Source organism: Crinia signifera, chromosome 3 (assembly GCF_055691185.1).
Source record: "Crinia signifera chromosome 3, ASM5569118v1, whole genome shotgun sequence".
Taxonomy (NCBI): Eukaryota; Metazoa; Chordata; class Amphibia; order Anura; family Myobatrachidae; genus Crinia; species Crinia signifera.
The window spans coordinates 194913390-194930992 of NC_139219.1; the positions used below are offsets into that span (position 1 = coordinate 194913390).

A 17603-nucleotide genomic window follows, 5' to 3' on the forward strand; every position below is an offset into this window, starting at 1 on the left:
CCCCAGGCGAGTCGGGGTGGGGGCGCCCCGGTGCCGGGGGAGGGGGGGTACCTGTTCTGCGGCGCTGTCCAGTGCCGGGGGAGGGGGGTACCTGTCCTGCGGCGCTGTGTATTTAAAGCTGGCGGCGGAGGCAGCGAGGGGTCCCTGCAGTCAATTAGAAATAACGAGCGCTATCCGCCGGGCTATGTGGAAGCGCTTCTGTTGTGAAAACACTGGCCGCACGCTGATTGGCTGAGATCAGCGTGCGCCGTGCTGCCAGTGTTTTCACAACAGAAGCGCTTCCGCATAGCCCGGCGGATAGCGCTCGTTATTTCTAATTGACTGCAGGGACCCCTCGCTGCCTCCGCCGCCAGCTTTAAATACACAGCGCCGCAGGACAGGTACCCCCGCGGCACGGGGGGGGGCAAAATGCCGCCCTCCAGTGGCCGGCGCCCTAGGCAAACGCCTAGATTTGCCTCGTGGTGGCGCCGGCCCTGCACACCGTGTTCGGACGTGCGAGGCGTTCACACATGCGCAGAAACGCCTCTCCACATGCACAAACACCAACCAAACATCGACAGAGGTCCGACTAATTCAACATGCCCCACAGAAGTGTGATAATTGCTGCCAGACAATTTTCATACTTATTCTAAGCATGCGTAGTGATCACAGCATGCATGCGCTAAGTGTCACATTGAGACGTGGGGGTGGGGTGGATTTTGGGCATAAACTAAAGTAAAAATGGCAACTGTGCATGTGTCAAATCAGGCATAAACATCTGGGCAGTAATTTGCAGGTGACCGTGGAATTCTTCATTGGGGTAGAGTGTATTTAAGCCATGAAAACTGAATGACTGTTTCAGATGGATATTTTGGGTTGGGGGGAGTCCAGATACTAGTGATGCTGCCTGTGAACATAGAAACAGTGGGTAGGAGAGGCTTCCACATGCAGGCACAATGATCTATGGCATACCTGTGAAGATTCCTGCACTAGCATATGAAAGTAAGTAGCCTGCTGCAGCCATACAGAAGAGAGAAGGTGGATGTGCGACACAAACTTTCTATACCACCTATCAAATAGGACAAATCAATACACTATAGTTTCCTACAGATAGCAGAAGTAGTTGATGACAATTCGCTCAGGCTCTTGGATGGCTTCATAATGAGAAATGCCCCAAATTGTGGTCAAACAGAATAATCATCCAAATGTCTGCGTCTCATCCGTGGACTCAACATGGCTGTTTAGTACGCCATTGAGTGGTATGTTTAAGATCCTCTATATATATATATATATATTCATTGATTTTTGTACTTTTATTTTATACTTTTATTGTTATACAAATCTTGAGGGCCGTCCAAAGGATGGGAGAAAGTTTATACTTAAGCAATTCTCAAAAGTTTTGATGTGAAGTGAAGATGTTTTTCATTTAATGGACCCTTATAGGCCTTTAACCACTTCAGTGGTATGGTCGGAAATTTCAGCTGCGCTGCAGGAGTGGGTTCTCCCGGGAAATTGCCAGGCAAGCCACTGTAAAGAAAGGGTGTGCCAGTGGTGCCTCCAGCGGGGAACCGCATCCAGCCTGTCGCTGATCATCCATGTGCACCACATCCAGCCTGTCGATGATTCTCCTTCCCCTCCCCATTGCTGATCCTTCTGATCACTGATGGGGGAGGATCGGGGCTGCTTGGGGAGGTTCGGCCATATGTGTGTTCAGGCGTCCAAACTCAAGAATGCACGAAAAGATAAACAGCTGAGCAGCTGAAAACCTGAGCTTTCCCGATCCCCCCCCCCCCCCCCCCCCCCAAGTGGCCCTGAACTTCTCTAAGCAAATAGCCAAAGTCGGTAGCAGCAGGGACTGCTACAAAAGGCAGCAGCTTCCCCTTTTAGGGTGAGTATTTCTGGGGCATGACAAACCTGCCCTGGTAGATTGCCCCAGGAAAACCCACCAATCAATGGCTTAAGATATTGGAATGAAGTGTGCAGACATTTCTGCAATACACTTTCAAGCCCTTATAGATTTAAACAGGCAACTACCGCAAAGATTAAACATTACAAGGCTAGTTACTGTTCTGTACTGTTACTACAATTTCTCAGACAGAGAAAAATATTAAAAACAATACCGTAAAATGTATTGTACTATAATTAAAAATTGTACTTATCAAAAATGTAAATATGCTAGAAACAGAATACACTGTTCAAATAACTACATGGTTTTTCTTGCAGCTGCTTCCCTATCTTCAATCCAATCTCACTGGATTTAGGCACCTTGAAATCCTTAACTTCAGGAAAGGGAGCGTGATTGTGAACAGCAAACTGAAATTTGCTAAGTCTTTGCCGTATAACGTCACAGAAGCTGTACACTGTGTGTTGGAAGATTTTTGCAATGCTGCAGCACAGAGCCTCAATTTGGAGATTGAAAGCTATTCACTTGAAATCAAGCCAGGTAAGAATGCAAATGCACCCCTTAATTTTACATTAAAAAAGAAGAACTGTACACTATACATTTTAATTGATTATATGTAATACATATGTAACCATCTTTTGTCCATATGGATTTTATATTTTGAGGTTCTTTACTCAATGACATGCAGTCTAGCAAACAGCTGCAGCAATAGTGATCTAGGATAGCCTGGCAACAGTTTGTGAGCCAGATTCTCTAAGCTTCAAGAGTGATAAAATGGAGAGTGATAAACAGCCAGCCAATCAGCTCCTACTTGCCATGTCACAGACTGTGTTTGAAAACCATCAGGCAGGAGCTGATTGGTTGTTTATCACTCTCCATTTTATCACTTTTATAGCTTAGTGAATCCTAGATATTTTTATGACTTTTTAGATTCTTTTTATATATTATTACTTGGAGTTTAGATTTTAAAAGATTGAACTCGGTGCTCCATTTGTAGTTTTTTTTTTTTTTTTTGGGGGGGGGGGGGGATTTGGGAGATTTGTAATACATTAAAAACAGTAATATACAGGTTATACTTTAAATTTTAATAGGGATAAACTTTTTAGATAAACTTTCTGTATCATTTATGCATTTTTTATATTAATTACACAATTGGTTTAACAACCTTAAATAAACTTTCTGTATCATTTATGCATTTTTTATATTAATTACACAATTGGCTTAACAACCTTAAATAAACCTTCACAAACAGGAACAACCTAAAGTCAGTGCACATTTTAACGTTTTCTAACTAATAAAAATGAAGATTAGGAGAATGGGGCATTGCTTCACCTGCACTTGGGTATTCCCACTCTGTACCCTGTGTTTTTTTTAAATAAATTTCACCAGATTGAAAATTGTTGGCTGTTATTAATTTTATAGAAAAGGACTTTTTAAAATCTTTGAACTGTGAAAAATTGTATGTTCTGTTATGTAATATAGGGGCAGATGTATTAAGCCTTAACAAAAGATAAATGCAAGGGTGATAAAGAGAGATAAACGTCCAGCCAATCACCTGCTAACTGCCATGTTACAGGCTGTGTTTGAAAAAAGTCAGTAAGGAGCTGATTGGCTGCGTTTATCTCTCTTTATCACCCTTGCATTTATCTCTTGTTAAGGCTTAATACATCTGCCCCACTGCTAGTAACCATCTGAGCAGCCTGTTGATATTGGGAGTCAAAGAACCTCTACTAATGAGAGTTAATACCAAGTATGCTCACTATATTATTAAACACAAAAAAGTTAAGTAATTTACAAATATAGTATATACCCAATATTAATGATCTCGCAAAGTCCCTCTGGGTGTTCTAGTTCAATGTAGCTCACCAGATATATACAAAGAAAAAGAAAAAAACTGCGCAATGGGAAACACTAATATTAAATAGATTTTATTCTATACAATAATAAAGGTACATAAGGTATGTGGCCACAACCGATATAAAATCAGGACATAATATACATCCACAAAAAAGTAAAAAATGAAGATATAAAATATATGTAAAATATATGAATAGCACCAATCACACACAATAACATGAATTAGTAAGTGCCTCTGCTAATTAGTAATGCAGGTTAGTGGATTAGTTTAAAAATTTGTATGGTTAGATCCAGAAAGTCCATATACTCAAACTGATGTAGTTTTACTTAGATGTTATTAGTATAATTGTATCATGCAAAAGTTGTTATCAGCATACCACCAGAATGGGTTATATACGTTGCCTGGCCAGACAAAAAAAGATTTGGTACAAAAAATTAGGTATATACCTTTGGAGACAGGTTTACAGTCTCTGATGCCTCCCAGTTGCTAGAACTGAATTTCCATATTGGGTGCAACTATATCCGGAGTTCGTGACACCAGTGGCTGTAGGAATGAAACTGCAGGTCTCCTCAGTGCAGAGTGCCAAAATCTTCAGTGATCAGGAGAGATGGAGGTAAGTCTCTAACGCGTTTCCCCGCCTGCTGTGAGCGTCAGCGGCTTCCTCAGAGAGAGAGAGAGTATATCGTGCATAAATTACATGCTGCTCCTTTGGGTGTATTTATACCCCAGTGTCTCGGCGTGTATGCGGCGCGTATCACCGCCGCGCGCTTCCGCCTACGTCATGCGTTCCATTCAGATTTCAGTAGTTGTCATTGGATCTGCTTAGCGGTCGCGCACTTCCGCATAGCGTCATGCGGGTCACTCATGTTGTTATCGTGTTCCACCTATTGCAGACCCGTTTCCGGGTGTCATGTTTCTTATGCTTTGTTTATTTGTTACGTCTGGACTGTTCACCGCTTTATTCCAGTATCCAGTATCAAGACAGAGTTCTTAATCGCCATTTTAGGTAAGGGCAATGATGTATATATGCCCTTACTACTCGGTTTATTTTTACAGAGCGCATAAGTTTTGTGTGCATGATTTATATTAGATACAATAGCCTGCATTACATATTTAACTTTCGATTTTATTATTAGATTTTCTCAGAGATCATTCATACTTTACAGCAGCTGAATTTTTTGGAAGTAATCCGTACTAACATTAAAAAATACATATATATCTCTTCAGATACATATAAATACATATTTCTAACTCTTCGCTTAGAAGGAGTCTGTATTATTAGGAGTGCATACAATAAATTTAAAAATTAATTTTAATTATAAATCCTTTCTTGGATTCAAATACATCTATTTAGTCAAATATAGATATCTTTTGGGGTGAATTTTTTTTTTTTTTTTTATTATTATTAATTTTTAGTTATTAAATATAGTCTGACATGCATAGGGTAGAGCATTAAAAAACGCACATTGCAAAAGGTATGGAGGTCTCACTTTAATGTGACCGCCATGATTAGATATTTTGTCCAATATAATAATCATTAGACTTTTTTCTAAAGGTACAGGCTATATAGTGATATATTCACTTAGACATTTATCGGATGTTTATTCTATATCTATTACTAAGCCATTTTAATTTGTCGAGAGACATAATACACCCTATTTGGTGTGTCATGCAAAGTTATGTAAATCCAAGAACAACAATATTCATGTACATGTAGCCACATAATCGGGTACAGATATATATATACACATATAGGTAGTCAGGAGCATCTGGCTCAGTGGTCCAGATGGACCTCCGGTCCCCCCGGGCCATATAATGCCCCCCATTTTCCAATTCAATGTGTACAAATAAGTAGCTACATCGTTAAACAAAGGTATAGCCAGGATCATTCTATTCAGTGGACCAGATGGACCTCTGGTTCCACTGAATCATACGAGTCCCCAATACTGGTGTGACCCTATAATAGCCATTCGTTCACCAATACGCACATATATAGATATACATGTTCATATCTAAATATCTCACCAGATATATCACACAGCTTTCAACCACTTTTGTATATAGTGGAATGGCTCCTCTTTATATTCAGTCCTTAATCTCCCTTCTCATGGTATTCCTGCTTTATTCTGGCATACTGTACATATATTCTCTAGCTAAATATAGATGAGTGAACCTCAGAAATTGGATGGTGATTCAGACTTGATACCTGCTCCACTAAATTGCAGAGCCCTTCTAGCATATATAAGTCACCAGCCAGAGTGAAAGCCTGCAAATTGTTCAGTACAAAATTAGCTGGATCGGCAATTAGCTTGCAAATCCTTTCACAAGCCACTTACCATCTTGTTTCCTGGGTGTGCAGTCTGTGCGTATCCCAGGACTTATCCAGTGGCTGCAATAGAAACAATCGGATCGGGGCTGGAACTGACGTCAAGCCTTCCCTTCAAACGCCTGGGCAAACCTGTGTTTTCCCAGACACTCCCAGAAAACGTCAAGCTACCACCCACAAACGCCGACTTTCAGAAAAGTAGCAGGATTTTATAGCAGGATGGCCTTGTGCATATGTACTATGATACATATGCATGCACAGTCTACCGATTATCGCGCCGTCTGCGAATTTTCAGCCGCGTGATCGGGTCGGAATAACGCCCCTAGATCCTCACAGAATTTCCTCCATTATAAAGCCAAAATTGAACATCACTGTATATCACATTTAGATATATATACAATTGACTCAATCATTGGCTCAAGTCAGTGAATCAAACTTCATCTCGCCCAGTTTTAAAAAATTTGTTTTTTCGTGGAATGGAAATAGCTGTGCATCACTGCAAAAAGCACACACTATCCATACAATGTGCATTTCCTTTAGAATGTAGTGAATTAAGCCCTAAAGAAAGAATACCCCAGGGCATTTGTGGGATCTATACTGAAAAGGTATTTCTTAAATATCTGATAAATTCGCTAAATCATTTCTGCACTTATGATCAAGCTTAATAATTGCTGTTACCAAGCATACGCTAAAGCTGGATCAAGTTTTCTCCACACCAGGGAAATTCTTAAAATCTCAAGGTTCCTGAAATAATTTATCTATGGCGATTTCTTAAAGCTCAGATACACTGTAATTGTAAGGAATATGGGAAAAAGTCTCTCAAAATGAGTTTAATATTCCCATATTTACATTTTAGATCTTTGGCTTTATTCATTTTTTTACAAGATGTATAATAGTATTATATTATTAATGGACTATGAATACGATGCCATTCCCAGTCCAGCTACTATGTCAGGACTCGTGGATTTTGTGAGTCAGTTTGCTGAACAGGAGCTAGGGGGCACTTTGAGGGTTGGAAGGTAGCAGGCTTAATATAAGGACAAGATGAATAATACCTTTTATTAAAGTATCACAGTCTCAGAGGTATTAATATTAGAAACATAGACAAATCCAAGGAAACAGAAGTACACACTGGGAGATCACTGGAGCAACAGACTTGAAGATACAAGGGTGCAGCAAGGCTGGTACAGGTACACACTGGGAGATCACCGGAGTAAACACACTGGGAGATCAGTGGATCAGCAGGGCTTGGAGATACACGGATGCGGCAGTCCCGGTGCAGGTACACACTAGGAGATCAGCGGAACAGCAGAGCTGGAGACACACGGATGCGGCAGCGCCGGTGCAGGTACACACTGGGAGATCAGCGGAACAGCAGAGCTGGAGACACATGGATGTGGCAGCGCCGGTGCAGGTACACACTGGGAGGTCAGCGGAACAGCAGAGCTGGAGACACACGGATGCGGCAGCGCCGGTACAGGTACACACTGGGAGGTCAGCGGAACAGCAGAGCTGGAGACACACAGATGCGGCAGCGCCGGTGCAGGTACACACTGGGAGATCACTGGAGCAGCAGCCTTGGAGACACACGGGGGTAGTAACGCTGGTGCAGGTACACACTGGGAGATCTGGGAAGCAGCAGACTTGGAGGCACGCAGGTATGGGAACACTGGTGCAGGTACACACTGGGAGATCACGAGAGCACAGTCTTGGAAGCACACAGGTGTGGAGACTCTGGTGCAGGTACTCACTGGGAGGCACGCTGGTATGGAGACGCTGGTGCCGGTACACACTGGGAGATCCTGGGAGCAGTAGACTTGGAAGCATGCAGGTATGGAAACACAGGTGCAGGTACACACTGGGAGATCACGAGAGCACAGTCTTGGAAGCACACAGGTGTGGAAACTCTGGTGCAGGTACTCACTGGGAGATCACGAGAGCACAGTCTTGGAAGCACACAGTTGTGGAAACTCTGGTGCCGGTACACACTGGGAGATCCTGGGAGCAGTAGACTTGGAAGCACGCAGGTATGGAAACGCTGGTGCCAGTACACACTGGGAGATCTTGGGAGCTAAGGTCGCAGGTTACCTCCTGGGAAGAGATAGCGAAGCACTGCCGTCTGCTGAGTGTCAGGTGAGGGATTAAAACCCCCGGGCTTGCTCCTGATTGGACGAGCGAGGAAGACAGGCAGAAAGCCATTGGGCAGCCACGGAAAGATGGCGGCACACTGTGGGACACAGGGCCAAGCCAACATGGCGCCCGGGAATGGAGACCCACAATACTACGCAGGAGATGACAGGCACGGCCGCTGGGACACACCAGCAGAACTCCTCCGGCCGGTACCAACATGAAGGGACCTAAGGCCCCGACGGTGGACCCGAACCGGCAGCCTTCCCTCCTCCTCTGTACGATCTCCTCCTCCTTGACCAAGATCCGCTTCTCCACGCTGCCACCATTGAATTGTAAGCTGCCTGCCTGGACCCGCTCTCCTTCCATGCAGTCCCTGCTTTCTGATCTGGCTTCAGGCTTCCCCATGGCATCATTAAGGTCCCCAACGTGTACTCTTTTTTTCAGTATTCGCTCCATAAGACGCACACACTTTCCCCCCCCCCACACTTTTTGGGGGAGAAAAAGTGCGTCCTATGGAGCGAAAAGTAAGATAATTAAAATGTTGGAGATATTTTGGAGATAAACAGGAGAGGACACCCATCTACCTTCTAACATCACCCAAACATACTGCTATTAACATTCAACAGTGAGTTAAGGACTTCACCACCTCCAACACATAATGAATGCCCAGCCTGGACAGTACTCACTGAGCTCTCTGCCTGCAGGTCTCTAAGACCTATGCTCATAGCCATTGCTATCACTAGTCACATTTTCTCCAATAACTTCAGTGTACCAGATTCCGCATCAGTTCTCTCTGCAGTGTATATGTCCATCTACACCTGCTTCTCTCACTGCACTGTATACCGTATGTCCCTCTACATCTGCTTCTCACACTAATTAACTCTGTATTTATTTTTCTTCTCTCCTTTTTGACACTATCTTTCTGAACTACACTATTGTACAGGAGCCATGGTTCCTTGATCCTGCGCTATACATATTCATTCTGCATGTTCTCTGTCTAATAGCAGGGTGTGTTGTGGCATGGGCCACAGTTCAGGGCTGTTAGGGGTTAAGGGGTAGATTTATGAACGGTCGATCAGGGGAATCTGCACTATCCCCATGCGCTAAAGCAGTGTCTTACGGGCAGCAGTTTGGGATCAGGAGGCATAGCGCCTGCTTCCTGCCTGATTTATGAATGGTCAGCATTGCATCGCTGACCGTTCCGCATCGCTGACCATTCCGCGGCCTGCAGCTATCGACTTCGACAGTTGCAGGCGGCGATGCCCTATGCCTACAGCAAGGACACCGCTGTCCCTGCTGCTGGCTCTGAGCTGCGCTGGGGATCTTGCTTGATCCCATGCATGCGCAATCCAGCTGGCCGGGGAGAAGCAGACAGCGCGTCAGTGTTAACTGACGCGCTGTCAGCTGGAGGAAGCATCGCCGGAGGGGGGAGTTAGTGCTCCCCCACTTCGGCGGGCAAGTTCTTAGGAGATCTTGTAGCTCTCCCCTCCTGCTTCGCCGCTATAATAAATCTACCCCTGAGGGTGCAGGCGGAGGGAGGAGAGGAGGAGAGGATGAGGGAGAGCAGTTCTTTTACTGTCCACTCTCTCTACCTGCCACCTCATGTCCTGACCATTCCTACCATGCTCACTTCTTGCCTTCAGGTCTCCTTACCCGGTCAGTGTGTTTTGGGGGGCTACATCCTCAGCAGCTGCAGCTTGTGGGGGAGGGTGCTGCGGCAGCGGCCGCTCTCACCTGCAGGGAGGGGCAGCAGTGAGTTTTGGGGCAGACATTCACTGGGTGCAGGGGTGCTCGGTGAAGTGATAAAGTGTGTTTTTTATCTCCGGCCAATCAGCTCCTAACTGTGAATTTACAGGCTTGGTTTGCAAAATGACAGTTAGGAGCAGATTGGCCGGTGATAAAAAAAACAGACACTTTATCAATTCACCAAGCTAAATCAACTCCTGAATAAGTTATGTAAAATGTTAAATTCTGTAACTCGGTGATATAACAATATAACCATTTGCACTAATGAATACATGTAATATGCCTATTGTGTCATTGCAGCTGACCAGGCCGACTCTTGTAAGTTTATGGCATGTGATGAACTTTCAGAATGTTTAGTAAACTCATGGACAAAAGAAGCAGCCTGTGTTTGTAAGCCTGGCTTTATCAGTACTGATGGACTGCCCTGCCACAGTATCTGTGATCTGGAACCCAATCATTGTTCTGAAGGTGAAACATGTGAAATCGTAGCTGGCAAAGGAGCAGTTTGCAGGTAACAATCATCTGAAGGCTTTCTCTTTTTCATCCTGCTACTGGATGTGTTATGATATGTGCTTCTGTAAAGATATATAATAGCTTCCACTAAACAGTATAAACTCCTAACACCAGACATATAAAGGTCTTCACCTATAACAAACTTACTTTCTTTCACATAGACTTTGATATGCTCTCCAGTATTTCAGGACTCAGAGTAGTAGGCACAGCTAGTGTAGACCAGGGCGGATTTAGGGGGGGGGGGGGGGGGGGCTCATGGGGGTCAGTACCCCTGGGACCCCTCTATATAGGGCCACCCTGTGGATAGCACCCTGTGGATGGCATTTTTTTGTGTTTTTTTGCTAAAGGTTGTGTGCATGGGAGTGGGGTACTGTTGCATCTTCACCTATCTGCCAATGTGACAATAATTAATGGTGCTGAGCATTGGGAGCTGAAGCACAATGAGTGCACAAGTGTGCAGTGCATTACTGGGAGTTGACAAAGTCCCATGAGACTTTGCACAAGAGGTCAGAGGCTGAGAGGTTTGTGCTGAGCTCTGATCTCGTTACTGGAGGGACTTTAATCAGAGCCGGTGCTGAGTCTGTGAGGTCTCCTACAGAGCAAGGTACAGAGAGGCAAAAACAGGCTTTTCATGTAGTGTGTGTGTGTGTGTCAGGGGCGGATTGGGATGTATAGAAGCAGCCCTGGAGGCGGGGTCTGCAAAGGGGGTGGAGTCTGTCAAGAGAGGGAGCATCCCTACTAATAGAATCTGATTCAGAGTTGCATGCAATTGCGGCCTTTCTTGTATTTTTTTATGCAGTTGCATATACAACTTTATGCTGTTACACTGCCACCATCGGATGCATTATTGAAACTTTCACCAGCCCTATCCTAGGTGCAGATTATCCGTCTTAGTATGGCCTTCAAAGAGAGCAAATCATCTTCCCTGTACGCAACCATATTCAGCAACTCCGATAACACGTCCATACTGTGAATAGCTGACCCCCTTGTAACCCCAAGGAAAGCATTACACATTTACTATCACAATTACATTGGCCCCCAAAGAAATGAATAAAAAGCATTGACCCCACAGGAAAAAAAGTTGACTCCAACAGGTAACAAACATACAGACCCCCTATAGGGGAAAAAACCCAAAGTAAACAAAAACATATGCCCCCACATGAATAGACACACTGGCCCCCATAGTATAAACAAAAAAACATTTGCCCAAACAGAAATCAATACACATTGGTGGCCACAAAAGGGGAAAAAACACACTGACACCAGTCCAAAAAAAAAAAAATTATCATTAGCACCCACAGGAATAAAATAAAAACACATTGGGCTCCACAATAGCAAAAATTGGGTGGTAAGTTTATGTCACTAGGTTTGCGGTAATGTGTCTAGAAGGCCGTGGGCTTGCATGGACCATATTTGTACCTGAGGGCAAGGGTATGTATTTCCCTGGGGCAGGGACACTGTATATCTAGGAAGGATGGGTATATTTTGGAGGCCGGGGTTAGATTGGATGGCGGCTATGTGCTGGGGTACAGTATGGTGAGGCCTGGAGGAAAGCAGGGGGTAGGCTTGAGTAGTGGCAGTGCAGATAAGGGCACAGGCTGAAAGTGGTAGTGGTGAGCAGGAAGCAGGCAAGTAGAGGAAGTGCAGATAAGGGGACAGTAATATTGTGGGAAGCAGGAGACTGTCTGAAGTAGTGGGAGGGGAATAGTAATATGCTGTGAGGGGGTATGGTTAGAGTTAGGCTGTGGAGGGTGTAATGGTTAGGGCTAAGTTGCGATGGTGTGTGTATGGCTACGGCTAGGCTGCAGGGGGTGTATGGTTAAGGATAGGCTACAGGCGGTGTATGACTAGGGATAGGTTGCAGGGGGTGTATGGCTAAGGAGAGGCTACAGGGGGTGTATGGCTAAGTAGAGGCTACAGGGGGTGTATGACTAAGGAAAGGCTGCAGTGGGTATATGGATTGGGGTAGGCTGCAGGGGGGGTCTAAGTCTGGGGGTAGGCTGCAGGGGGGGTGTAAGGCTAGGGGTAGGCTGCAGGGGGGTGTATGTCTAGGGGTGGGCTAAAGGGGGGTCTAAGGCTAGGTCAGGAGTCATGGGAGTCAAGCAGCCACAGCTAGAGGTTGCCCCGGGTGGGAGATATGGGGGGGGGGGATATGGGGGAACGCATACCTGCTGGTGGGTGACAGCCCTGGGTGGGATTTGGGGGGTGGGATATGGAGGGGAGAGGGTATGGGGGAACAGATACCTGCTGAAGCATGAGCAGAGGGAAAGTATGCTATACTGTGTGTGTGTGTGTGTGTGTGTGTGTGTGTGTGTGTGTGTGTGTGTGTGTGTGTGTGTGTGTGTGTGTGTGTGTGTGTGTGTGTGTGTGTGTGTGTGTGTGTGTTAAAAAAAAAAATGGAAACACACTTACACCTCACTGGAAAAAACCAGGCTATGAAGGGTTAACCTTTCAGCATTGAGATTGTCCAGCTCCGCGCATCAGCATGTAGAAGGGGGGGAGGGGGGGGGGGGGGCTTAGTAACCGGAGTGCATGGGAAGAGTGTCTTCATGTATAAGAGGTAGTCACAGATCATCAGAACATAGCTGGGGGGATTGCAGTGCCACTGCCAGCCTGTGGGGATGGAGATACAGGCTGAGTATGCACTGTGCACAGAAACCCCCTGTGACTGTGCTGCTGGGAGGTAGGGACAGTCACAGGATATCAGCTGCTGGACGGAGGGGATTCAGACAGCCAGTGCTGGTGCCTGTGAGGTAGTATGACAGGCACAATGGCAGTCAGCAGCAGTGCACAGTAGCAGGGTACAGAGCAGGGAGTGCGCATCTACAGCCTCCTTGCACCGCATCCTCTGCCCAGCCACGCAAAAGCTCTGTCCTGCGCTGCCTGCTCTGCTGGGGTTACTTAACTTAAGCAGCACACCACACACTACAAGAGCTGCGTGTTGCCGCATTTGCGCAGCAGCTCTCCCGCGGCCATCTTCAAAACTGTCAAAGCTGCACCCAGCCGTGGCCATTTTTGTTTTGGGAAAACAAAAGAAAAACATCATATCCAGAGGACATATTTAAGGCAGCACTCCTTGTAAAAATGCAAAAAAGATTTATTTCATATGGCAAAAGTTCATAGCCAAACTGGACTGGGATTCAACTGATGGCACATCGATGGACATATTCACCAAAGCACAGCATAATCACACAGTCGGCAGCAGTCGACGGAACTGTTTTTCCTTATCCAGCCTTCATCCTGGACTGACCCACAAACAATGAGTACATCAGTTCTGTATATAAGGCTTCTACCAAATTGAACAAATATAAAACACCAGTGTTAATTAAGGACACTGAAAGATCATAGGGCTTGCTATTCACAGGGAACACCCACCGGATCTCCATCTCCATATATGGAGCACGTACCGGAACATGTACCAATCAGAGTAATGGTTAATGACACACCTCTGTGAGCACCTCAATTGCACCTAATGTGGACTTACAGTATGCTATAAAGCACCGCTGTGTGATCAGTTGCTACAGGGTACCAGGACACGATTTTGCATGACTACGGCACACCTTGGTGCTGATATTTATTGCATCCCCGACAAGGTTGTTGACTAGGCCTTTCTTTCATATATATACCCTGACGGGACCCGGCTCTAGTGACAGTGCAGGTGTGTGCTGTATTTTAGTTGCCGCGGGTTACAGGGGCAGATGGCTAAAAGCTGCTGAAGAAGAAAAAAAGTCCATACATAACAATCAAACCTGTATACAAACTGCTAGCGAGGAGAAATAGAAAAAGGATACAATTATATGTTTATAGACAAGTGAAACACAATTGTCAAAGCAAGCTTGCCTATCGTCCCGGAATGACCAGGAGGCTGCCAAAAATTTAGTGGCCCTCCAGCCCCCCAAGTCCCTTGTGTCCCCTGCTATGCCCACCTTCCTGCCAGTCACACTCCCAATACGCTGACCAGCAGGGCCAGTGTAAGGCTAGAAAAGAAACAGAAAAGGATTGTCTTTGTTGCTGGCGCACTGAAGAGAAGAATGAATTTAATTAAAAATTAACTTTTAATGAGTTCGATAAAATAAGGCCATTAGAGTGAAATATAAGCTACATACATGACTGACAAAAACATTGAACAATTATTAAAAATGCACGTGCTATGTGTGTATCTGTTTTAGGTATGTTAGTGATGTTTGATTTGTCCTTATTACTACAACAATTCGTAAATTATATTGGTTTTTGTTATTGATATTGCGTTCAAATGCTTTTCAGGGACAATTGGATGGGTAATCCGATCATATGTATATGGTCAGAGCCTCTATTGTATTCCAATTGATTCTTGGTTATGTACCCTGAAGCTGTGATGGTTCAAGTGTGTTCTTAAGTGAAGAATTGGATGGGTGATCTGGTCATGTGTACGGCCAGACACCTCTATTTAATTCCAATTGATCCTGGATCGTATATCCTTAGGGTTGTTATGCACTAGTGTGAAGGGTAGGTATATGCGTAACACTCTGTTGCACTATAGAAACATCTGTATGAGCGGGCACAATTATTGTAATGTGTCGAGGTTCCGTCGTGTGCTGTACACCAGTAATTACAGGGAGGATTGCATGGGTGATCCGGTACTGTTGGTGGTCAGATCCCTCTATTCAAAATTGCGTGGGTGATCTGACGGTGTGTACAGTCAGGTCCCTCTATTTATAAAGCAATTAGTCCTTTCCTGAAGCCGGAGCTGTTCTGGTATATGCTCCAATGAGGTGTTTTTATAGAAAAAGGTGGGGTGGGTAACCTGATCGTGTGTACGGTCTGGCACCTCTATTTGATTCTGGATCGTATGTCCTCAGAGTGTTTCTATAGAAAAAGTAGGATGGGTAACCTGATCGTGTGTACGGTCTGGCACCTCTATTTAATTCTAGATCGTATGTCCTCAGAGTGTTTTGTTATTTAGGCATCATTTCAGAAAATAAGGGTAGTGTGCATACAACACTCTGTTGTGGTAAAGAAACACATAGTTTTCATGAATGACGCAATAATTACTACGATTAGTTGGTATACAATTGTTGTAGTTATGTGTGAATGTCACACTGTTAATTAGGAGTATGTACCGTGCGAGTGTTTATTCATAAGCTTGTTTATATTACACTCACTCGTTTATTAGGGGTACATGTAGAGAGGTCTCAGGAGAAAATCTTCTGTTAAATTACAGATTTTGGTTGCCGAGGCAGAATTATTCAATTTCAGACCTCATTCCCTGTTAAATAACAGGTAAATGGGGACGGTGTGTGGTACAGTACGCCTCTGGGTTCAGCATGCACTTTATTAGTGTTAGGTAGTGTAATCTAGTGTGCTTAGACCAGCCAATTGTATATGCGGTTTGTACACCTATCAAAAATTATTATCACCATAAACGGTATATTGTACACATTAAGATAGTACACGTTTGAATTGGATAGATGTAGGAATCTCCGCTGGGCAATATTGTACTGATTCTGCTCTGTGCAGCAGATCGCGAAATATGTAATGCTAATTATAGCTTGCACGGTGCGTGTCTAGGTTAGACAATTATTAAACCCCGCAAGTAGTGTGTCTGCACTGTATGGGTAATTTTACCACTAGTGCAGGTACATATATTAGTTTGAATGATTAGGGCTCCGTTGAAGTGGTATCTCGCTGTGCACAATGCTTATACTGATAGTAGCTCTCTTGTATAGGGCTGTGCGAGTATCCGCTGAGCGGTATATTCTTCTAAGCAGTATGGTGCTAATTGTATTCTGTGCGACAGGTCGCAAGGTGTGTCACTAGTTTATCCCGCTATTCAGCACCCTAGGCAAAACTCCCCCCCCCCCCCCAAAAAAAAATCACGTGGTCTTCCCAGGGCAAGTCCTCTGCTTTCCCTGGAGGCCCTCTGCACCCTCCCCTTTGCCACCCACAAAAGAGTACAAGGAGGAGGGTAGAAGCAATGTAGGCAAGTATGTCTCAGGGGAAAGGGAAAAGTATGGCGGTGTGAGGTCTTAAAAGTTCCAGTCGCCACCTGCATTAAGTACAAGGATCCTCATAGACATCCTTGATTTTTTGATTTGCTGACTTGGTGGCGCCCCTAAAGTTTCCTAATGGTAGAACACTAGAAGCTTGTCTCTAATGTTCCCAGAACCAGAGATATCAGCCTTCCAGCAGCTGGTTACTGCTCCAGCTCCACACACCTGGTATGTAGTTTTATATACTCGTTGGCAGATTGCTCTGCCTCCCGAACTCTGATCCCCTAGTCCCAAGTATTGGTAGGTGGGATTCTCTAGTTTTTAATTCCATTAAAATCTAAGAAATCTATTTCCGGGAACTGGAGATATCTGCAGTCAAGCAAGCTGTTCTCCCACCAGAAAATTATGAATAATAAGCCCACTCCACTATACACCCTGGAAGTTTTGTATCAGGACCCCTTCATTCAGCTCAATGCCCCCTTCTCCCACCATCTGTGCGGTTGAGATACCCCCTACCACCCGCGGGACATCAAAGCCTCCGCTCATAGCACCCTCCACCCCTACCGCTGGAGGATCGGTAGGGCCCCAATACATTGCTATGCCCAGGGGTCTACACTGCTGTATGTGTGTGTATATATATATTTTTTTTTAAATTGTTATTATTATTATTATTATTACACATTTGGTCTATCTATAATACTTTAACTGACTCGGCATATACTTTGTCACCTAAGTGTCCATCTCTGTGCTTTGCTCCGCCCATCTGGAAACCCCCTTCTGAAAATCCTGCGTTTGCCCCTGTGTAGGATCACCAGATGTCCTGGGCTGGTGCAGGCTGGCGGACAGGATCACCATCTGATGGGGATGCCCCATCAGCAAGGCGATGGGGGCCCTGAAGCAGAGACAGGCAGGGAGTGGGGGCAGCTAACGGGGAGGTGCAGGGGATGGGCAGAGGGCTCTGATGAAATGGGGTGCGTGCACACCCCTTCATGTCGGCTGCCGCAGGCTGGCGGTTGGCGATTCTATCGCCAGGAGCAGCTCCATTGAAAGCTGCTCCATCTGTAGTTACAGCCCTGCTATATCTCATCATAAATAAACTGCCTTACATGAGCCACCCATGTATTCAGAAATACGTAAAGAGTTTATAAGATAACTGTCAACTGATTTATATAAAAATAT

General features: G+C 45.0%; 1 protein-coding gene across 1 annotated transcript in view; it reads left to right on the forward strand.

Annotated features, from left to right (window-relative positions):
- IMPG1 (interphotoreceptor matrix proteoglycan 1) overlaps positions 1-17603 on the forward strand; it is a 391168-nt gene that overhangs the window by 284459 nt on the left and 89106 nt on the right. The window contains exons 14-15 of the mRNA XM_083177174.1: positions 2203-2422; positions 10243-10453. Of these exons, the coding sequence (XP_083033300.1) occupies positions 2203-2422; positions 10243-10453 (431 nt within the window). The remainder of the gene's footprint in view (positions 1-2202; positions 2423-10242; positions 10454-17603) is intronic.